Source organism: Stenella coeruleoalba, assembly GCF_951394435.1.
Source record: "Stenella coeruleoalba genome assembly, chromosome: X".
Taxonomy (NCBI): domain Eukaryota; kingdom Metazoa; phylum Chordata; class Mammalia; order Artiodactyla; family Delphinidae; genus Stenella; species Stenella coeruleoalba.
In genome coordinates, this window is record NC_137152.1 from 1,068,354 (window position 1) to 1,092,807 (window position 24,454).

Consider the following 24,454-nt stretch of genomic DNA (forward strand, 5'->3'; position numbering starts at 1 on the left):
CTCTCCTTCTGGTGCTATTTCTTTGCAGATTTTTGTATCAGAACAAGGCACACTTCATAAAAAGAATCAACTCAGGCTTTTCCCCCCGCCCACGTGTTCTAAATCAGTCAATAGAGGTGGGATTATCTATTTTTTGAAAGTCAGACAAAATTTGCTAAACTACCATGGACACCGTCCCCGCCGTTTCTGGATGTCATTCTTTCATTAATTTTTCTCTTTCTCCCATATTCGTTGCTCTGATCAGTCCTAATTTCCTTGATTAGGTCGTAACAATCAGCATTTTTCTCAGAAAAGCATTCATTTCCTTGAGATGTTCATATTTGACTTGTAAATCTAGCATATTATTAATATCGTTAGAAGCACACACCTATCATTTTAAAATTTTCTTCCTACGATAGAGTCGTCCCTGTTTGTAAATTTGCATTTTCAACCTTGTCAAATATATTATCCACAGTCTTCTCTGGGTCTTTGTTTCTGTCTTTTTTTCTTTTTTTTTTGGTCTGTCGATCTGTCAGATGCTCAAAGACGTACACTCATTTCTCCCATAACCATTTTGGTTCTGTGCCCTTCTCCCCGCATTCCCAAGGGTTCCTGAGACACAGACTGCGATATTGTGTTGTTCTGAGAACACGGCACGTGACGATCGTGACTTCAAATTGACTGGGCGTTGGACCCACAGATAACGATGCACGTTGCCCCATTGATACTTTAGTCCTGAATCCTCCCCACCTTATGTCAGTAGGGCCAGCCCTGCTTGATTTCTCCTTTTTAGCCTTTTAATTTTCAATCCCTGCTTTAAAAAGCTCTATAATGAAATATCCAGGAGAACGCTGAGTGTGGTCTTCCCATATGAGGCTACCATCTTGGTTTTGCATCCTGACCAGCCCCCTTGGGGTTCACGCTTACTCTTTCCAACTGCACCCCTACCTGCTTCCTGGGTTTCCTGCTTTGCTACCCGGACAACTGGTATACCTCCTATGTTCCAGTCCTCTGCATGGCAGACGTTCTGTTTCTTATTTCCTACGGGTATCTTGACCCTTCTCAAAACATCGCAACCTTCATTTCTCTCATTATCCAGATAGAAGTGAAGGTGTTCGTGATGGCATCCCAGGTACAATGAAAGATGTCACTTGTGTCTCCTTCTCCCTGCCAGGAGCCCTGCTGTGTCAGTTACCCCGTCCCCTCTCACCGTGTGCGCTGTTGGGGGGATGCAGCCCCTACTTGGGTTTTAGGTGAGCCCCTAGCGTGCATGAGTCCCCATATCCCGTCAGTGATCAATCCTGGTGCTTCGGCTCGACGGGGGGCAGACCTCACAGTTTGCAGCTTGTCTTGGGCGTTTCTTTTCTCAGGGATGGAGCGCTTAAAGCCTCCTGGTCCGCAGGGAACAGTCTGGTCCTCTCAGCGGTAGGGCTGGATTGGAGGGCTCACATTCCCTGTGCAGTGTCACCCCATCATCCTGCCAGTGATGCTGCTGGAGAGGTGAGGGGTGGGGGGCAGCTCCTCAAAGGATGTAGAAAGTGGGCGCTCATGACAAGAACGAGCAGAAAAGAAGCAAAGCCCAGTAGCTCCTTCACAAAGCAGCGCTCTCAGCCTGGAACATCAGTCCTCATGTTTCTGGTCATTTCTGACCCTTTTCCCCCAAGGAGCAGGGAAAATTCATCTTCTGACATTTCAAAGATCCAGTTACAGTGCTCTGTTTCCGGAAGCTGAGTGTGTGGGTCCACCCAGCCTTTTACCATGGGTTCGAGTATTAGCAGTAGTGGGAGTTTTCCTCTTTTTTTTTTTTTTTTTTTTACATTCCTGGGAGCGTTTCAGGTGAACGTTAGAACAGTGGGTCAGGAATGCCTGTCCAGGTGGCACCGTGTTCTAGAGCAGAACTTTCACACGCCCTGTGGCAAAGCTCCCTTGTCCCCAGTCTGTCACAGCCTGATGCCATTGGAGACAGAATAGACAGGAATTACGAGAAAAAATACATGTAAGAGACATGCAAAACGGTAGTGCCCAGTGTTGCTTTTTTTTTTTTAATGACTGGATTCAGCAAACATAAAATGACTGTGGATTTTTTTTTTTTAATTTCTAAACGCATCCTCGATTTCTGACCGTGTCCTCTGGCAGCCTAGTAGCCAACAGATCACAGGATGGTGCCCGTCCATAGGCCACGCTGAGTAACCCTGATCCAGGAGCACGCCCACCCCGACTCCCACTATAAATTTTTAGGGAAAATACTTTAATAAATATCTACACTCGCTTGTCCTCAGTGGCTGTGTGACTTGGCCCACAGAGGTTCCATTCTCTGTGCTCAAGATTATCTTAAAATGTCTCTTCTGAGTGAACACTAAGATGTGTTGCAAAATATGTTCCTTCCCAAGCTAGTACTTTTGCTGGCTCTCAGGTGTAATTATATTTAAAACTTCCTACAGAAACCACAAACCAGCAAAATCCTGCAGGCATGTCTCCCCCCTGAGATGTGTGGCACAGTAGGTGCTGGTCCTTAGGATATGGAAACCGTACTCCCCTCTGTTCCTGGGTCCTGGGACCACAGATATCCCTGTGAGCCTCTTACCAAGAGCTGGGCCTGGGGAGACCCAACGCGATCCTTCAGCAGAGCCAGCTGCGACAGTGTAAGGACAACAGTGCTGCAGAATGACCCAGAAAACTGCCTTCCACTCAGAAGGGTTGTCTGGCCTAAGTTCCCCTCTGGACCGCAGGATCGTCTTCTGAGCTCACGTGGTTGTTGGATGAACTCAGTCCCTTAAGGTTGTAGGTCTGAGGTTCTGACTGTCCTGCTGGCTCTTGAGTGGGAGCTGTTCTCAGCTCCCAGGAGCTGCCCTGAGGGTCTTGCCCCATGGCCCTCTCCCAACGAGGCAACTTATTTCTTGCAGAACAGCAGGAGAATCTCTCTTCCTCTAGTCTGCTTGCAAGAGGGAATATTATGTAATGAAATACAGTCATAGGGGTGACATCCCAGGATCTTTGCCGTATAAGAGGACACAGTCCCACCCGCACTCAAAAAGAGGGCATCGTCAAGGACGTAACTCACAGAGGGTCTTCTTAGCGTATGTTGGCCACAATGGACCTTCCTCTTTTCTCTAATCGGTGTTACTTCCCAGGAGGGATAGAAGTTAACCTCTTTAGAAATCGTCTTAGCATCTGTGGTAAATTGGAGGATAACCACGCGTTTTTGTCTTTTTCTCCAGTGGAATTTCTGTATTGTGACCTGGCGTCCATGAGGTCCATTCAGCAGTTCGTCCAGAGGTTCAAGATGAAGAAAATCCCACTGCACGTACTGGTCAATAACGGTGAGTTCTGGTGAAATCCAGAGGTTAATTCAGACACAGACAGGCGCTCTAGCGGTCCCTTGGGAAAGCGGGCTTCCCAAGGAAATATATGTTGCAATTATTGCCCCTGTTTGGTTCCACTGATGCGTTTGGCTTTCGTCCTCAGAATAATCAATTTTAGGATGTTGCTTTGAAACGGTGTAAAGTGTGATGATGTGTCCTGTGGATTTGATAACTTGGACAGGTCCACTTGGGCTAAGATGTATGAGGGACACGCAAAGGGCTGGGTGTTGTCACAAGGGTTATGTTATTAAAGCCTCAGCGTGTTTCCATGACAGTCATTATCTGGGCTCCAGACCATCACGCCCAACTGTCTCTTGACATCATCCTTACAGCCAGCACTCTTCAAACGTACATGTGGAGTCCACGTCTCCCCTCCCCCTGCCTTCCACCCGCCCCCTGACCGCAGACCACCCAGAGCCCTGTTGTCAGCCGCACTGAGCTCTTAAGAGCGTTGGAAACACGTCTGCTTTCTCACTTTCCTGCCCTTTTCCCTGCCTCTTTCTCTCTCCCGCTGCTACAGTCAACTTGTTTCATAAAAGTTCGTCCAAACTCTCCACAGAGAAACACAGTGTTTAACATCTCCAAACAATAAATATAGAGAACGAAAACTACTGTAAGCCTCCTGGAAAACATTTTTGCTGGTAGAATTTAACACACTGCTTTCAGATGTGGAGAATCCAGTATATAAAGGAGGTAAATAGTTAAATTGATCCAGTAGAGACGTCCCTGGCGGTCCAGTGATGAACGCTCTGTGCTCCCAATGCAGGGGGCACGGGTTCAATCCCTGGTTGGGGAACTAAGATCCCGCCTGCCACACAGCGTGGCCAAAGATAATTAAATTAATTAATTAATACAATAGAAGGAATAGACGTAAACAGTGAGTTACAGCCACTATACTTTTTTCCCAGATAGATAGAACATTTGTCAAATTATTTGTATTTTGGGTTTTTTTAATGACTTTTATTCTGTTTCTAAGATTTACTCTTTTCCAGTGTTTTTAAGCAATTTTATGGGTTCATTTATTTATTTTGGTTGCGCCCCGTGGCTTGTGGGATCTTAGCTCTCCAACCAGGGATTGAACCCAGGGCCACGGCAGTGAAAGCGCTGAGTCCTAACCACTGGACGGCCAGGGAAGTCCCAAATTATGCGTATTTTGGATGGCAGAGAAAACTAGGACCCTCGTGGTTATACGGAGCCTCCCGTGGATAATCCAGGGTCATTTTCGCATCTAAACATCCTTTCGCTAATCCCTTCTCCGAACTCCCTTTTGCTGGTGCCCCTTTTTCTGAGGGACCCTACGCGTAATGCCGGGGACACATCTCAAGGCGAGGGAGCGTCGTTCCTCCTCCTGAGGCTGTGACACTGTCCATCTGATTCTGGCTCCCGAGATCTGCTTGTTGTCATTTCCTCACCTTTCTCTTTGTCTTGCGTATTCTATCTTTCTCCCGTAATACTAATGGGGTTGGCGGTCAGGGTCAAGGTCAGATAGAGATACCGTGTTCAATCCACTTGTTTAATTAGAAATTCCCACTTAAGGGAAATGCATGGGATATAAACTGTGTCTCCAAAGCTACACGTATGCATCTGTGGCTTTTTTTTTTTTTTACATCTTTATTGGAGTATAATTGCTTTACAATGGTGTGTTAGTTTCTGCTTTATAACAAAGTGAATCAGTTATACACATACATATGTTCCCATATCTCCTCCCTCTTGCGTCTCCCTCCCTCCCACCCTCCCTTTCCCACCCCTCCAGGCGGTCACAAAGCACCGAGCTGATCTCCCTGTGCTATGCGGCTGCTTCCCACTAGCTATCTACCTTACGTTTGGTAGTGTGTATATGTCCATGCCTCTCTCTCGCTTTGTCACAGCTCACCCTTCCCCCTCCCTGTATCCTCAAGTCCATTCTCTAGTAGGTCTGTGTCTTTATTCCTGATGTGTGGGTACCTATGAAACACCTACAGCTAATACCATTTCCCTCTACTTAGCCCGGGAAAGTACTCTGCGTGTCGTTATTGCTGGCAGTTCTTCTGGGAAGGTTCAGAATGAATTTAATGTACGCTTGGTTGATATCTTTCGAGTTCGCCAAAATGATTATGCCTTAGACCTCTTTGCAGAGATAAATGCTTTCCAAGGCCATGGCCACCTGGGATCCTCAGCCCTGGGGTGGGGTTCCTTTGGTGGGTGTCTGTGTCCTCCTTGATTAGAAAGAAAACATTATAGATGGCCACGTGTCCAGGTGGGTTACAGGGAGGGGCCGTGGAGACGTGTGGAGCCACACACCTTCTTTCCACATTACATTTAACACCCGCAGGAATCGGTAACGGCAGCGCGTGCCCCGTATGCTGCCATCGTGCAGGATTCCTGAGATCTTATAGACACAGGCACAACAGAACTGAATATCCGCTGAGGGTCTTTTCTGCAGTTTCAGTACAGCCTTCCATCTGCCAGGAAGTAGGGAAAATGATGTATCCCAAATCTGATGCCTTTCTCCAACAGATCTCCGCTTTGGGTCAACAGAATTTTAGTGAGAAATATTTGCTGCAGTGGAGAGAGCTCTCTGGGGAGAATACCGTAGGCAGGACATATCAACGTGTTCTCCATAATTCACCCTCGCCCTTAAGTTGCTGGGGTTTTTTAAAAAATAAATTTATTCATATTATTTGTTTATTTTTTGCTGCGTCGGGTCTTCATTGCGGTGCACGGGCTTCTCATTGTGGCTTCTCTTGCTGCGGAGCACGGGCTCTAGGTGCGCAGGCTTCAGTAGTTGTGGTTCACGGGCTCAGTAATTGTGGCTCGTGGGCTCTGGAGCACAGGCTCAGTAGTTGTGGTGCACGGGCTTAGTTGCTCCGCGACATGTGGGATCTTCCTGGACCAGGGCTCGAACCCGTGTCCCCTGCATTGGCAGGTGGACTCCCAACCACTGCGCCACCAGGGAAGCCCAATTTGTTGTTGTTTTTTAAAGGGAAAGCACTTTAAGTAATTTTATTTAGTTTATATACAATGCTCTGTTGACTGTTTTGCTCTTTTTTTTTTACTTGAAGTGTAGTTAATTTACAATGTTGTGTTTCAGGTGTACAGCAAAGTGACTCAGTGATACACACACACACACACACACACACACACATACACATATATATGTGCTATTTCAGATTCTTTTCCATTATAGGTTATTACAAGATGGTGAATATAGTTCCCTGTGCTCTACAGTAGGTCCTTGTTGTTTATTTATTTTATATATAGTAGTGTGTATCTGTTAATCCCAAACTCCTAATTTATCCCTCCCCCTGACCCTTTTTCCTTTGGTAGCCATAAGTTTGTTCTCTATGTCTGGGAGTCTGTTTTATAAATAACCATTTGTATAATTTTTTAGATTCCACATATAAGCGCTATCATATGATATTTGTCTTTCTCTGTCTGACTTAGTTCACTTAGTGTGATAATCTCCAGGTCCACCCATGTTGCTGCAAATGGCATTATTTCATTCTTTTTTATGGCTGAGTAATATTCCATTATATATACATATATATATATATATATATGTACCACATCTTCTTTATCCATTCATCTGTCCATGGACACTTAGGTTGCTTCCATGTCTTGGCTACTGTAAATAGTGCTGCTATGAACATTGGGGTGCATGGATATTTTCACATTATGGTTTTCTCTGGATATATGCCCAGGAGTGGGATTGTTGGAGCATATGGTAGCTCAATTTTAATTTTTTAAGGACCCTCCATACTGTTCTCCATAGTGGCTGCACCAGCTTCCGTTCTCACCAACAGTGTAGGAGTGTTCCCTTCTCTCCACACCGTCTCCAGCATTTATCGGTAGCGCCCTTGAGTTTTGAGATGACTCCAGTCATCCTACGATGGTCCCGTGTTCCTTTTCTCTGCAGATTTTAAACCCCGCATGCATGGCTCTCAGGCAGATAACGTTTCTCTGGAAACCAGGACAGAGTTGCATTTGGACCTGGGAGGCTTGCCACTGGACCCTCTTTTCACACCCTCTCTCTTCTTTCTGCAGAGAATCTGATCTGCACGTTGGCTGACCTTCAGCCCAGATTTAACTCCTTCATGCAGATCTTTCCGCTGAGCTCAGCACCTCTTGTTTTTGGTCAGTGCCCCAGAGGCACCTCAAGGCGACAGAACCGGTGTGGGATTCCTGAGCCCCTAAAGGACACTGGCTCTTGGGAAAATGCATTTCCTTACTGTTCCCAGCTTTGTTGTCCAGATTCCTTAGCTCATGGCCCCTTCCTGCATCTTCGAAGCGAGCACCACAGCACCTTCACATCGCCCTCTCCCTCCAACCTCTGCTTCTGTCCTCACACCTCCTTCTCTGAGTCTGACCCCCTGCCTCCCTGCTATAAAGGACTGTGAAATTACACTGGGCTCACCCAGGGTCAGTGCCCCAGGTCAAGGTCATTAATGTAATCATATCTGCAGACTCCCTTTTGCCAGGTCAGGTGGCATAGTCACAGGTTCCACAGATTAAAACAACATTTTGGGGAACATTATTCTGCCCACCACACCCATCGTCTCGGTGATTCACACGCAGGAACCATACAGCCATAAACAAGAGCCCTTGACCTCATGCAAATCATTCTCTAGCCAAGGAGACAAACGTTAAACAAAGACTTATTCTGTGAAATGCCTGACCCTAGAAAATGCCTCTTACAGTGTGACACAGGGTCGTGTGAAGAGAAGACGGCGTCATTAGGTGTGATTAAATTAAACGCCACGCATGGAATTTCCCAGCCCGGACTCCTCCGAACCGCCATTTCCCAGAGTCGGAAATGGGAGTCCAGTTACTACAGGACGATTGGCTGAAATCACATGTGGTGTTTGCTCCTGTCGTGTGGTGCCCTTTATCTTTCAAACTGTTGGCCGGGTTGGGCACATTCTTGCCTCTGGGGCGGTTTCTTCTGCAGACTTAGGACGGTGCTTCTCGGAACCCCCCCGCCCCCGCCACCTGGGTCCCTGTAGGGAGGAGCCCGGTTCTGTAGGACTTGGAAGTAACAGCCTCTGTGGGTTCAGACAGCAACTTCCAGGAACGATGTGCCCTGGGGCGGAGGTTCTACTGGTGCCCATGATGGATGCCCGCTCCCCACGGTGCTGGGCAGGAAGGCTGTCGGGTCCCTCAAAAAGGGGATCCCTCCTTGGCAGAGCCTCTGTGTCTCTCGGAGATGCCACGGGACCACAGAGGTGTCGGCACCCCCTGGACTTAGGAAGGGGCATCCCCCTCGGTACCCAGGATGGGTGGACGGCTCCAGGGATAAATGCCTCTCGGGCCAGGGGTTAGCCAGGAGGGTCCGGTCCAGACTGAGAATGGATTCATTACCAGCCCAGTGTGCCCGGGGCTCGGGGCAGACTTAGCTGATGTGGGGGAAGCGAAGGATTTTCTCATTCATCTCGTGGCTTGGTTTGTACACGAGGGTCTATCTTTGCTGTGTTCAAACGACAGTTCTGAAGGGACCGATATTGGGGAGATTCTGAGTCAGCAGGTGCCAATGGGCTTCCCAAGTACAGGACTTCTCAGAGGGGAGCCCTGTTGATGGTACTGTTGGTGTCCAGGAGGGTCTGCCGAGTTTCTGAAAACGATATGCCTGGGACCCTCCTCTGGGATATTAACTACCGACCCCCCCACCCCACCCCCGCCCCAAGGTGATGGGTTCAGAGGAGTTGGGTTAATAGGACAAACTCCTGTTCACCCATCAACTCTCATGGAAAACAGCCCCAGCTGTGTCCCACAGAGAAGACGTCCAAGGGCCACGTCTAGCTAGACTCCGTGCTTTGCATTTCTAAATTTTATTCCTGAAGAGAGCGATCAGGATTTTGCAAACGTTGGTGTTTCAGACGCGGAATATTTCTGCCCTCGCTAGCATGACATAAATAGAACCAGACCGCCTCTCTCTGGCTGTGGGGAACTCGGGAGAGAAGCTGAGGATTTATCCAACCCAAGCATGATTGCGTCCTGCCGAGCTGGTCAGTATTTATCACTTATTCACATCCGTACGAATTTATCTCGTTTCCCATCCCTGGTAGATTTGTCACCAGCCCTCAGGACTTCAGTTTTAGCCTTGTAGGAGTTGTCCCCGTAACGCGCGTGGATATATTTCTCAAGATCAAGAATTACTAAAAATTATGTTTTTCCCTCCAAATCAATATGTCGGTGGTAACCCTGAATCACAAAGATGCTTGCCCGGCCAGGTACGTAGGAGCCCAGTTTTCGGTATAGTTCTTCATTCATTCGTGAATTCGTATCCTAAGTCAGCATGGAGAACCAGGGACCAGGTACACTTAGAGCCAGTCTTCCCAGCAGTGGCCGCCATGGCCTTGGCACCGGCAGGGGGGTCAAGAAAGCAAGGAGTCGGAGCCCAGTTCTCGGGGGAGGGGTGCAGATGCCCGAATACTTTCCTTATTTATGTGCTCGGCGTTTCCTCCGAGAAAGAGGCGACGGATGTGTCTCTTGGGAGACTGGTGACGCACCGTGGGTGCCTTTATCCTTGGAGGGTTGGATGTGAATATGTGTGGACCACCGTCAGTGCCTTCTGTTTCTCTCCCGGGGTTTGTGTCTCCCCGAGGGAACCGTTTCCCGCTGTGTTGTGCTTTCCGGGGTGCTCCTCCTGCCTTTGGGAGCAGAAGACACTTGGACGCTCCTCTGCTGGTGGTGGAGCTCACAGGGCTGTTGGGCGTGATGGACCCGGCTTCCATAAGTGCCACAGGAGTACAGGAGGCTGCCCATCCCGTGTGCCTGTTCAAGGGCCTCCTTCTTCCAAAGCCCTTGCTGAGCATCCAGGAAGTGGGTCCAAAGATGCAGTGGTTTTCTAATTACCCAAATGCATCCAGCATTTAATTCAGGACCTCTTTTTTTTAAAATTTTTATTGGAGTACAGTTGATTTACAATGTTGTGTTAGTTTCATGTGTCCAGCAAAGGGCATCAGTGATACACGTACGCACCCTTTCTTAGATTCTTTTCCCGTATAGGCCATTATAGAGCAGTAAGTAGAGTTCCCTGTGCTCTCCAGTAGGTCCTCGTTGGTTATGCGTTTTAAATGTAGCAGTGTGTACGTGTCGATCCCAATCTCTCAATGCATCCCCCGCCTTCCCCCCTTGGTAACTATAAGTTTCTTCTCTACATCTGTGTGTCTGTATCTGCTTTGCACATAAGTTCATCTCTGCTGTTTTTCTAGATTCCACATAGACGTGATATCATATGATATTTGTCTTTCTCCGTCTGACTTACTTCACTCAGTATGATCATCTCTAGGTCCAGCCATCTTGCTGCAAATGGTGTTATGTCATTCTTTTTTTTTATGGCTCAGTAATATTCCATTGTATCTACGTACCACATCTTGTTTATCTGTTCCTCTCTTGAGGGACACTTAGGTGGCTTCCATGTCTTAGCTATTGTAAACAGCACTGCTGTGAACATTGGGGTGCGTGTGTCTTTTCGAACCAGAGTTTTGTCCAGATATATGCCCAGGAGTGTGATTGCTGGAGCTGGTAGCTCTGGTAGCTCTATTTTTAGTTTTCTAAGGAACCTCCATCCTGTTCTCCATAGTGGCTGCACCAACTGACATTCCCACCGACAGTGTAGGAGGCTCCCTTTTCTCCACGCCCTCTCCAGCGTCTATTATATATAGACTTTTCTCCACGCCCTCTCCAGCGTCTATTATATATAGACTTTTTGATGGTGGAGCAGTTTTATCCTCAGACTGTGAATGGGATGGGTTTCAGCCACTTTGCTGTATAAGAGGGTGACATGTCCTCCCGTCTTTGCAATTTCTTTGATTGTCCTCTGCTTTCACAGTGAGTCAATGATAAAATTGTCTCCTTTTCAGAAGGGTTTTCTGGGTGGGAGGGAGATTCTGTTTTTGATGCACCCTCCCCGAGAGGATGCACGCTCCTGCTGCCTTACTTTGATGTCTTTTTGGAAACAGTGCAACACAGGAGCTCTTAACAGAGCTGGGCGTTTCCGATCCCCTGGCCCCAGGTGTCCTGGCTGTGCTTATAGCGGGTCCCCAGGGGGTATTTCTAGTGCGAATAGTTGCTCGTTGGGGAAACATCCTCAGTAAGTGGTGGATTCTCTGCCGTGGCCATGGGGCGTGGGGTGCTCTGTCCTCTGTGGTGACAGGGCGATGACAGTATTGGAAACACAGTACGAGGGTGACCTGTGGACCTGTCCACATGATGCTCTAGTCAGTGTTTTCTCCATTGGCTTAAGCATGATTTGGGACACACTCGTGCTCTTTGAAGCTCGACATTTTCACTGGCCCAGGATGTGACCATGTTCAGTACCCCTAAGCACTGAACCCCAGCACCCGGGTCCTGCTGGGCTGACAAACACCTGGGTTCATGGCCACTCCCAGTCCTGCCTCAGATCACAGGCTTCCCTCCAGCTATAGATTTTCCCTGAGACACATGGACACCTCCTTTCCTGGTCGCGTTCTGTAGGTGGATTCAGAATCCTCATCCCTTTGCAGAATCTTCTATCCTTCTTTCTGAACATTTTTGCATTCCTCTGTTGACTGCCTTGGTTGCCTGCTTCCAGACGTCTTTACTTTTGCATTTTTAGTTCCACTGATGGTATAGTCTCTGGATTCCAAAGTTGCGGCAGACCCCAGCTCTGGAGGTGGGTTTCGTGGTCAGCCCTGGACTGATGGTGGGTTGTCTGCAAGAGTTTTCTAAGATGTTCCTCGTGTTCTGGACTTAAACCTTCATGTAGCCATTGGGCACCAGCTAGAATATACCCTTCTCTCTCTGTCTCTCTGTCTCTCCCTCTCTCTCCCTCTCTCTCCCTCTCTCTCCCTCTCTCCCCCTCTCTCCCCCTCTCTCTCCCTCTCTCCCCCTCTCTCTCCCCCTCTCCCCCTCTCTCTCCCCCTCTCCCCCTCTCTCTCCCCCTCTCCCCCTCTCCCCCCCTCTCCCCCCCTCTCTCCCCCTCTCTCTCCCTCTCTCCCTCTCTCCCTCTCTCCCTCTCTCCCTCTCTCCCTGTCTCTCTGTCTCTCTGTCTCTCTGTCTCTCTCCCTCTCTCCCTCTCTCCCTCTCTCCCTCTCTCCCTCTCTCCCTCTCTCCCTCTCTCCCTCTCTCCCTCTCCCTCTCTCTCTCTCTCTCTCTCTCTCTCTCTCTGTGTGTCTTTATCTCTCTCTGTCTCTCTCTCTCTTTGTCTGTCTTTCTCTCTCTCTTTCTCTCTCTCATTCCCTGCCCCTCTCTTTTCCCCCATAAAGCAAATAACTCTCTCTCATCCTCTCCTGATTGGGACACATCTATTTTTTTCCCCTCTCTATAAGGAATAACACATGGTTTATTTTTAAGTGAAAGACTTTATTTTGAATAATAATATACATATCATTCACGCCATTTACTTTTCACGGTGCGTCGCTATGTGTGGAAGTAGACAGGGAAAAAAATAAACGTTAGAAATACCTAAGCATGGAAATATACAGGCAAAGAAGACATTTGATACATCTCCACGAACAAGCATCACAGACCAGTATCCATTAGAAAAGCACGAAAACTGTGCAGAGAGTCTGCCCACATCCCAGCAGGCAAGTGCAAACAGTACACGTTATCGTTTCTTGGATACAAAACGTATACGTTTTCTTTGGATTGGAAACACCCTACAGACGAGTGGCTTGGCTTTTCTGTGCAAGGAAAAAATTATCTATAGAAGTAAAAACAGTGGGGGAATTTCCTGGCAGTGCACTGGTTAAAACTCCGTGCTTTCACTGCCAGGGTTCGGGTTCGATACCTGGTCGGGGAGCTAAGATCCCACAAGCTGTGTGGCACAGCCGAAAAATTAAAAAAAACACAAGTACAAAGTGTAGAAGCCACCTGCGACGCTGAGATATTCCAGGCCACAGACGTGTGTCCACTCACCAGTCAAATCCATCCACCAACGAGCAGATGTTTTTGGGGGTGCACTGTGCAGCTTTGTGGGATTTTAGTGCCCAGACCAGGGATCGAACCCGTGCCCCCTGCAGTGGAAGCATGGAGTCCCAACCACTGGACCTCCAGGGCAGTCCCTAGCAGATATTTTTTACGACTTCTTTTCCTGTGTGTCAGTTCGCAGAGGCTGCTGTTTTCACGGAGGGTCACTAACGAGGATGACCATGTGAAGCCCTGACATGACATCGTCCCTTTATCCATTTAAAAAATACAAGTGCAGCGACGTGGGCGAACCTTTAAAATCTCTCCCTCAGCACCCGCCAGACGTTCAGTCAGTATTGTTGCAGTTAGATCTGCTACCCAGGGAGCTGTCTAGGACATCTTGCTTAAAAAATGGAAACCAGGGACTTCCCAGGTGGTCCAGTGGTTAAGACTCCGCCTTCCAATCCAGGGGATGTGGGTTCCATCCCTGGTCAGGGAACTAAGATCCCACAGGCCTTGTGGCTAAAAAACCAAAACATAAAACAGGAGTCATATCGTTACAGATTCAATAAAAGACTTTTTAAGAAAATGGTCCACCTTGAAAAAAAAAAAAAGAAACCGGCGTGATTATTCTCAGCATCTCACTTTATTGTGGGCTTAGTCGTGGGCAGGGACCCCGGGAGTTTTTTGGGGGTCCAGCCTCCGTGGGGCTGTAGCCCTCACACAGCTTCGATGAACCCCAGGATGGGCTAGACGCTTCTGGAACACGGTGGGTGGGCAGCTGTGTGCATGGCAGCGATGTCCTTGCTGTTGCTTTAAAAATATGTTTTCCCCAACGATGCTATTTCCGCCCAGACCTTGCTCAGATGACTGTGATGATTTCCCAGCTCACCTTGAACTCGTGCTGTGCCCGGAGCATCCTCACTGTTGCTCGGGGTCAGTGAGTTTCTGCTAGAATCTGTCAGCAGAGCTTGTATGCAATGACGATCCGTGTTGGCAGGTCCCCAGGGCTGCGTCATTGCTGCACATGTCCTGTCTTGTACATTCTCGTTAGGAAATACGTAACACGGAGTGGGGCGGATGGAATAGGTACAGCCTGAAGGAGATCGGGGAGGGGTTGCCCTTCAGCTCAGGTCACCACGAACCGGACCACGGGTGCCCCAGCGAACATGAACACGGATGAGTCCGGCTGTTCTGCCCCAGCGGGGTGACATCCAGAGTCGGTGCAGCTGTTCCAATGTCTGGCTGACCCGAGCCTCCTGGCTGTTTTCTCTGCTGTCAACGTCCAAGGAATCAAAGACCATCATAAGGAAGTAACAACCACCACCAGCTTCCTTTTATTATATAATGTTACCCTCAACTCACCAGGTGGAAGCCGGGAAGTCGCTGCGGGTTAACACCCCCAGATTCAGGCCATAATTCCTGCTGACCCCATATCCCCTTCAAATGCCCCTGCTCCGTGATGTGGGGCATTTTCCAATGGATTTTGACCTTGGAAGGGCATGTCTAGTGGCTGCCAGTTTGTCCCAGGAGGTGGAGCTCTCTAGCCTGGACTTGACCGTTTCAGCGTGCACAGACCACTCCCCCATCCTAGTGGCTCAAAATAACCGTCTCCTTTTTTATTTTTTATTTATATTTATTGAAGTACAGTGGATGTGCAATATTATATAAGGTACAGGTAGACAATATAGCGATTCCCAACTTTTAAACATTATACTCCATTTGTAGGTATTATAAAATATTGGCTGTGTTCCCCGTGCTGTACATGTGTCCTTCTAGCTTATTTATTTTATGCATAATAGCTTGTTCCTCTTTACTCCCCTCCCCCTATCCTGCCCCTCCCCCCTTTCCTCTCCTCTCTGGGAACCACGTGTTTGTTCTCTGTACCTGTGAGTCGGCTTCTTTTCTGTTATATTCACTAGTTGGTTGTATTTTTCAGATTCCACATATAAGTGATATCCTATAGTATTTGTCTGGCTTATTTCACGAAGTATAATGATCTCTAGGTCCATCCACGTTGCTGCGAACGGCATTAGTTCGTTCTTTTTCCTGGCTGAGTAATATTCCATGGTATACATGCACCACATCTTCATCCACTCCTCTGTCTTTGGGCACTTAGGTGGCTCCCGGGTCTTGGCTGTCGTCAGCAGTGCTGCTGTTAAAATAACCCTTGTGCCTGCATTTTGGGCAGTCGTCACTCTGGTCCTCCCGTGGGGTGGCACCTGGGTCGCCGTTGTCTGACGGGTCAGCCAGGGCCAGACGTCCAGGGTGGCTTTCTCCTGTGGCGGGAAACGGGTCCTGCCCGTCGCCTGGCCTCAGCTGAGCTGGTCGACCAGATCCCCACGTGCGGTCTCCTCACCAAAATAGTGATCTCAGAACTGCCAGCCTTCTCTAGTGAAGCTGGCTGTGCCCAGAGAGACAGAGTTCTGAAAACCGGAAGCTCCGGGGTCTTTCTGAGCATATGCCCTTGGACGTTGTACGACATTGTCACTGCCACTGCGTTCGACTCATGACAGCAAAGTGCATGAGGCTGCCAGGATTTGAGGAATGCGACACAGACTCGTCTCCCGAGGAAACGGGTGTCAGACGCATGTGCAGGCTGGCTGTCCGGCTGCTTGGAGGACGCTGTCCCTTTCAACCAGCCTCACATCGGCCAGGTGCCCTGGATGCACGGGTCTGTCCTGCGCTGAGGGCTGCCGGCACTGACAGAGCTCACTGGTCCAGCTTCGTCCCACTAACTTGGGCGATCAAGGAAACACATCACCAGGGAAGTGCGTGCGTTTTCTCTAAATGCCAGACCTTATGTCCACGTGACAACCCAAAAGCCTGTGTTTCTTCTGGGTGACTTCTGAACGGCACCCTGGCATGCTCTTCAGAAACATTTTTCAAATTAAAAAAATGTTTTCATTTATTTTGGCCGTGCCGCGTGGCATGTGGGATCTTAGTTGCCCAACCAGGGATTGAACCCACGTCCCCTGCGTCGGAAGGTGGATTCTTTTTTTTTTTTTTTTTTTTTTTTTTTTGCGGTACGTGGGCCTCTCACTGCTGTGGCCTCTCCCGTTGCAGAGCACAGGCTCTGGACGCGCAGGCTCAGCGGCCATGGCTCACGGGCGCAGCCGCTCCGTGGCATGTGGGATCTTCCCGGACCGGGGCACGAACCCGTGTCCCCTGCATCGGCAGGCGGACTCTCTGTGCCACCAGGGAAGCCCGGAAGGTGGATTCTTTACTGCTGGACCTCCAGGGAAGTCCAGAAACATTTTTTTTTTATACCTTACTTTTTATTGACTACAAGACAACATTTTAGAATATTTTTGAGCCTAATATCATGTAATCTTAACAAATTCATTTGACTGTGAAAATCGTAACAAAGTGTCTCATCTCAGAACGACACAAGTTTAGAGACCAGACATGCTGGAGCGTATAGGTCTGTAGCTGAGAAAACCTATTTTTGGTTACATAATGGTCCTGGGGAAAAAGAGAATCGTAGGGTTTAGAGTTAAAATAATGGATTTTAGTTCTGTAGTAACCTGAATGGGAAAAGAATTTGAAAAAGAATAGATACACATATGTGTGTCACTGAATCACTTTGCTGTACACCTGAAACCAACACAACATTGTTAATCAACTGTACCCCAATATAAAAGTTAAAAATAAAATCATCCTTTGACCTAAAAAAAAAAGGATTTTTAGTTTTAATTCTATGATTTCCTGGCTGTGTGAACTTTGCCAAGCCACTTGACTTCTTCTTTATGTTGTTTTAATGGAAAGGCATTTTATTTTAAATGTAGCTGTGTGAACCTGTCAGTCCCAAACTCCCAATCTGTTTTGTTCATCGAATTTTAGTGGCTGTAGGTATATTTGAACACCACTCCGCTGAGTGCCTAAGACACGTATAGCTCGTTTTTCTCGTGTCTGTGGCCTCCGTCCATGCTGTGCCACAGTCATGGTGTTTGACAGTCATCAGCGCAGGGGATAAACTTTCCACAGCCCGGAGGTTTCTGGGGAGAGCTGGGTGTGGAGGGGAGAGGCAGGTGTGGCCAGGGTGCGCGTGAGGTGAGACACCACACACCTGAACTCCCCGTCTTCTCGTGTCTGCGTCTGGAGCCCCATCTTCCGTCACGGTTCCTCTTCCATCCTTGTCTGTGGAAGCTGCCGTCAGCCTGCAGCCTCCCTACAGCTCTGTTTTTTTAATATTACCACCTTGCAACACCGAGAGCACTTGGCTGGCTCTGTGAAAGCCAGAGCCTGAATCAGATGTTTTCTGCCTCAGGAACCTCAGAACCTGCAGTGGGGATGTACGGGGTCGTGAAACCTACCCGGGACCTGAGTGTGGAGGGACGTGCAGTGTGGCCTGTGTGGCCCGGGAGGGGCCTTGCAGTGCAGCTGGGAAAACTGTCCACACGTACAGTTACTCAGACATGAATGTGTATTTGGAGAATGACATGTAGAAATGCATACACAGGCACATACAAATATATATATACACACACATATACAAATACAAAAATATACATATAGAAATACACATCCATATAAAATACACATCAACACACACATATACAAATGCATGTTCAGAGAATTACATACAGAATTGCATATACCTGCAAATGCAAATGTATGTACATTATACAAATACAAAATATATACACGTAGAAATACACATCCATATAAAATACACGCACATCAACAAACACATACACATATACAAATGCATATGTGGAGAATGACATGTAGAAATGCATACACAGGCACATAGAAATACATATTTATATATATACACACATACAAAATACATATAGAAATACACATCCATATAAAATACACGCACATCAACAAACACATATACAAATGCATATGTGGAGAATTACATATAGAAATGCATACACAGGCACATAGAAATATATATTTATATATATACACACATATACAAATACAAAATACATATAGAAATACACATCAACAAACATATACAAATGCATATACAGAGAATTACATATAGAAATGTATATACAGCTACATACAAATGTACATATAAAATTGCATACACAGGCACATACAAATGTACATATACATATGCAGATACAAATATATGTGTATACATCCATGTAAACAAACATATCAATGCAAACAAACATATACACATATGTAAATGCATATACCCAGAGAAGTGTATACACACGCAAGTACAAACACATGTATATACACATGCAAAAATATATATGCGTATGTGCACAAAATTATGCGTATATGCAAAACAACTTGAAAATGCAAATATATATGTAAATACAAAAGCCTATGTGGACGAATATACAACTGGAATACATGTATGCATGCATTACACATAAACACAGGTGCAAATGCATAGTTGACTGTGAACACTTACACATAGGCAAATAACTGCTCATATACTTACAAATATGCACACATGTACATGCATATGCATGTTATGCAAATGCAGGCACTCATGCAAGTACATATACATGCATCTGCAATGCAAATTCATAGGCATGCATACAACATATATGCAAAAGAAAACGCATGTATAGTTGATAGGCATTTGTAAACACATGTGCATGCAAACACACACGCATAAACACGTATGTGTATAAATGTGTGCAGTGCACATGTGTGCAAATACATATGAACATATACACGATACGCATGTATACATGGACATATACAAATGCATCTAGAATAAGCATACGAATACATGCAGGATTCCATGCACAAATAAAATGCACACACACAGGCAGGCAGCACGCACACACACCTAGACACACACATAGACAAACACACGTGCAAGCCTGCTGGCCGCTCTAGGAGATGGAACCATATGGGCCAGGCATGTGTTCTGCCCATCACCCATGTCCTGGCCTCTGTAGGAGGGACTTAGGGACAGGGATTTAGGTGACCTTTGCCCCCCACCGGAGGGCAGGCTTGGGTGTCCCAAACTGTCGGGTAGAACGCACAGAGCTTCAGGACATGCTTCACAAATGTGTTTATGGACCAATGGCTGGCGGGCCGGCTGGGGCCTGCAGTGGGGACGTTCCCCAAAGGGCGCCTGAGGGATGAATTCACTTCTGGGGTTCACCTGAGTGAGGGGCTGCCGTGGCAACGTGAGTTTGGGGGTCAGGGGTCTGTCCACCTGCTTGTGGACCATAGGATAGCGTCACCCCCTGGTGTCCCAGCCGTGCTGCCCCCGCCTCAGACCAGGCCCCTGGCATCTGCGGATGGCTGTTCCCATCCAGAACAGGGATCTGCCCGGGGGACACTGTTGGGTGACTCAGGACTGTCTCACTTTCTGGGGGGTCCTGCTGTTTTCTCATCATTTACAAGCTCGGGCCGTTGAAGGGCAGAGTTTGAGAGCAGGAAGGGGTCTTGTTGGTCTTTTGGCATCTTCCCCACCGTGTACAGAGCAGGAAACTGAGGCAGGAAGGTGGGGCAGCAGCCAGGACCAGAGCCACCCTCCTGGCGCTGGGCAGGTGCCCCATCCACCTGGGGGGCAGCGCCACCATCCTCTCCTACCTCTTCCCATCCCACCCCATCCTCGTCCCACCTCATCCCACCCCATCCCATCCAGCCTCATCTCATCTCCTCCATCTTCATCCCATCTCACCTCATCCCACCTCATCTCCTCCCATTCCATCCCATCCCCGTCCCACCTCATCCCACCCCATCCCATCCAGCCTCATCTCATCTCCTTCCATCCTCATCTCACCTCATCCCACCTCATCTCCTCCCATCCCATCTCATCCCATGTTATCCAAACCATCTCATCTCCCATCCCACCTCATTCCATCCCATCTCATCCCATGTTATCCAAACCATGTCATCTCCCATCCCACCTCATTCCATCCCATCTCATCCCATCCTACTTCATCTCATCCCACTTCATCCTATCCCATCTCTTTCCATCCCACCTTATCCCATCCCATCTCTTCCCATCCCACCTCCCCCCACCTCATCCCATCCCGCCTCCTCCCATCTCCTGCCATCCTCATCCCATTTCTTCCCATCTCACTGTCCGTGAACCCTCCTGTGTCCGCAGCTGGTGTAATGATGGTGCCGCAGGGGACCACCGAGGACGGCTTTGAGGAGCACTTTGGTGTGAACTACCTGGGGCACTTCCTGCTGACCAACCTCCTCCTGGACACCCTGCGGGAGTCGGGTGCCCCCGGCTGCAGCGCGAGGGTGGTGACCGTGTCCTCAGCCACACACTACGTCGGGGAACTGAACTTGGACGACCTTCAGAGCAGGTGGGTGCCAGTCGCCAGGGGTCTCGAGTGCTGCCAGGACGGTCAGGGTGACCCGTCACCACGACGCACTGGGCAGGGTGCTTGTCCCAGGGGATGGCGGTTCACACCCCCAAACGTTTGTAAATCAACCTGTCTCGAGGTGAAAGCTGTGTTGACTAACACAGGCAGACCTGGGAGATGCTGCGGGTTTGCTTCCAGACCACAGCAGTGGAGCAAATATTGCAGTAAAGCGAGTCACACGAATTTTTTTGCTCCGAGTTCATCTAAAAGTGATGCTTACGCTACACTGTAGTCTAGTAAGTGTGCAATAGCATCGTGGCTATAGAAACAGTGTACACACCTTCATTAAAAAATACCTCATTGCTAAAAAATGCTAACCATCCTCTGAGCCTACAGGTAGTCATGATCTTTTTGCAGTAGTAACATCCAAGCTCCCTGATCAGAGACGCTGTAACAAATAGAGTAATAACGGAAAAGTTTACAATACTGCGAGAATGACCAAAATGTGACACGGAGACACAAAGCGAGCAAATGATGTTGGAAAAATGGCGTCAGTAGACTTACTCAACGCGGGGCAGCCCCAGACCTTCAGTGTGTAAAAAAAATGCAGTGTCGGTGAGGCGCAGTATCGGTGAAGCGCAGTATCGGTGAAGCGCAGTATCGGTGAGGCGCAGTAAAGTGAGGTCTGCCCGTATTAACAATTGTTTGCTAACTGGCACTCACACATCCATATCAGTCTATTTATATTTATGCTTTGAGGTAAATCCTATTATTATCGTCATTTTACACTTGAGGAAATTGAGAAGCATATATTTAAGAAAACTTATTTAATGGAAGTATAGTTGATTTACAATGTTGTGTTCATTTCTGGTGTACAGCAGAGTGATTCCGTTATACACATATATACGTTTTTTCCTGCATTCTTTTCCATGATGGTTTATCCCAGGATATTGAGTAGAGTTCCCTGTGCTCCACAGTAGGACCTTGTTGTTTATCCATCCTAAATGTAACTGTTTGCACCTGCTAATCCCAGAGTCTCAGCCCATCCCTCCGCTCCCCTCCCCCTCCCCCTCCCCATTGGCGACCACAGGTCTGTTCTCTGCGTCTGTGAGTCTGTTTCTGTTTGGTAGATAAGTTCCTGTGTGTCATATTTTAGATTCCACATATAAGTGCTGTCCTATGCTATTTGTCTCAGACGTCTGGTCTCCAGGACTGGGGGAGGATGAAGTCCTGTCGCTTTCAGCCCCCAGTTTGTGGGTCACCTGTGCTGGGGCTGAAGGAGACCTTCAGGGTGTGTGGGTCTCGTGGAGGACCAGCCCCGTGGCCTCTGAGCCGGGCCAGGATGGGTGTCACGGGCGCTCTGGGGTCCTGATGGAGTTAACGGGCTGACTTCGTTCGCTGCCGTTTCTGAGTTGTCCCCGTTTATTTCTTAGCACGTAGGTGTGCGTAGCCCTTGAGCCAACCCGGTGCTTTCTGCACAGGGCGTGCATAGCAAGGAAGAGAATGAAAAGGCCCCTGAGCCTCTAGAGAGTCTAATGTCGCCTCAAGCACTCACACAGCAATGCGGCTGCTTCTCCCCCTGGACTCAACACCCTGTGTTTTAACTCCTGGGGTCCAGTCGTCCCTCAAAGGGGCGTCTTTGGACAGAGTGGTTCTGTCATCCGCATGGGTCCAGGCTCAGGGTCTGCAGAGGGTATAGGATCGCCAAGTGTTTCCTGCATCTGATGGGGGCATGACTGCACACGGCTCGTAAAAAACAGCATCGTGGGCTTCCCTGGTGGCGCAGTGGTTGAGAGTCCGCCTGCCGATGCAGGGGACATGGGTTCGTGCCCCGGTCCGGGAAGATCCCACATGCCGCGGAGCGGCTGGGCCCGTGAGCCATGGCCGCTGAGCCTGCGCGTCCGGAGCCTGTGCTCCGCAACGGGAGAGGCTGCAACAGTGAGAGGCCCGTGTACTGAAAAAAAAAAAAAAACAAACCCAGCATCGTGACAAGGGGACCCGTGTACGGGGTGGGGCGCTTCTTTCAGGAATATCGTCGTCTTTTTCTCCTTTGAATACGGGTGTAGAAATATGCAAGAGAACGCAGACGTGTGCCGCGTAGCTTCCTTTTTCTAAAATGAAGCCTTTTATGGCATTGCAAGAAACTCTGACATTTGCAGAGAAGTAATCTCACGGCCCGCAGGAGTGCGTGTGTCAGGAAGCGGTGATAACTGCCCTCCTGTATTTGTTTACGTTTTCCTATGTCGAATCACATCAAAGGCATCTCGTTGTTATCATTGTTTTCCCTAAATGGTTATCCAAAGGGGATGAGACCGTTTAGGACCGTGGTTTTCAAGGTGGGGTCCCCAGAGCAACAGCATCTGTATCACCTGAGAAGTGATGGATGATACAGGTAGACGCTCAGACCACACAGCCACCACTTGTGAAATCAAAACTCTGAGGGTGGGAAAACAATCTGACGAAATATATGTACGTATACACACACACATGTATACACATATATATAACTGAATCGCTTTGTCGTACACCTGAAACTACCACAATACTGTAAATCTTACTATGTATAAAATAGATAACTAAGGAGAACCTGCCGTATAGCACAGGGAACTCTGCTCACTGCTCTGAGGTGACCTGAATGGGAAGGAAATCCAAAAAAGAGGGGACATAGGTATACGTACAGCTGATTCACTTGGCTGTACAGCAGAAACTAACACAACGTTGTAAAGCAACTGTACTGCCGTCAAAATTGTTTAAAAAGACAATGAAAGGGTATTTCCTAGCAACCTGCTCCCTCCAGGTAAATCTTATATATACCTCATAGTGTATATGTCACTTGAGACCAGGCCACATACAGCCTTTTCATTCTATAATAAACATACAGAAAATTACCTTTAAAAAAACGGAAAGAGCCCAACTCACGCTTGTTCTATTTTAAAGGCTTGACAATAGACTGTTAAAACGTTAAAACCGTGTTCAAAACAAAACAAGCCAAACTCAGGGTGTGCGGCCAGGCATTGGGAAGTTTAACACGCCCTCTGAGGGGCTCTTAATGCATGCTGACATTTGAGAACCACTTGGGTTAAAAACATGCTGCCTTTCCGGGTAAAAAAAAAAAAGTGAATTCTTGGCTCGCACCTGATGTAGACACCGCTGGTGATGACGGTTAATTGCCAAGATTGATTTGCTGGCTTGGGTAAGGAGCGTTCTTGTCAAGCATAAATCACTTGTAAAAGCGTGAAGTGTTCCAAACCCCGGTGGGTTGTTACACACGAGAGGGCTTGTCCCCTCTGCCCGGCCGCACTCAGTCCCTCCTCCTACAGAAGAAATTCCAGTGGAAGAGATGGGCGGAATCTCGGGAAAATTGTAGTCAGTGAACAAGACTCGTGATGTAGTGGACAGCTTGGTTAAAAAAAAAAAAAAAGTTATATTTAGTGGGAAGAAGGTGAAAAAGCTATATACTATTTAAATAAAAAAATTATATTGAATTTATTTAATACTTGTATATCTATAATAGTTAATTATATATAATATGTAAATGATATAAAATATATCTGCAATATTTATGTAATTATGCAATTATAATTATATGTATAGTTATAATTTACGTATATGTGAGAGGGAGAGACTGACTTTTCTTTAAAGGTATCAACTGTGCACAGAGCTCTGTTGCATCTTTTTTTTAAAAATTATTTATTTACTTATTTATTTTTGGCTGTGTTGAGTCTTCATTTCTGTGCGAGGGCTTTCTCTAGTTGTGGCAAGCGGGGGCCACTCTTCGTCGCGACGCGCAGGCCTCTCACTGTCGCGGCCTCTCTTGTTGTGGAGCACAGGCTCCAGACGCGCAGGCTCAGTAGTTGTGGCTCACGGGCCTAGTTGCTCCACGGCATGTGGGATCTTCCCAGACCAGGGCTCGAACCCGTGTCCCCTGCATTAGCAGGCAGATTCTCAACCACTGCGCCACCAGGGAAGCCCTGTTGCATCTTTTTTTAA

General features: G+C 47.9%; 1 protein-coding gene across 4 annotated transcripts in view; it reads left to right on the top strand.

Moving 5' to 3' along the window:
* Positions 1–24,454, top strand: part of DHRSX (dehydrogenase/reductase X-linked) — a 154,939-nt gene that overhangs the window by 99,554 nt on the left and 30,931 nt on the right. For all 4 annotated transcript variants that reach the window (XM_079909798.1, XM_079909795.1, XM_079909797.1 and 1 more), the window contains exons 2-3: positions 3,198–3,299; positions 20,257–20,464. In XM_079909798.1, coding sequence (XP_079765924.1) covers positions 3,227–3,299; positions 20,257–20,464 — 281 coding nt within the window. In that variant the 5' untranslated portion in view covers positions 3,198–3,226. The remainder of the gene's footprint in view (positions 1–3,197; positions 3,300–20,256; positions 20,465–24,454) is intronic.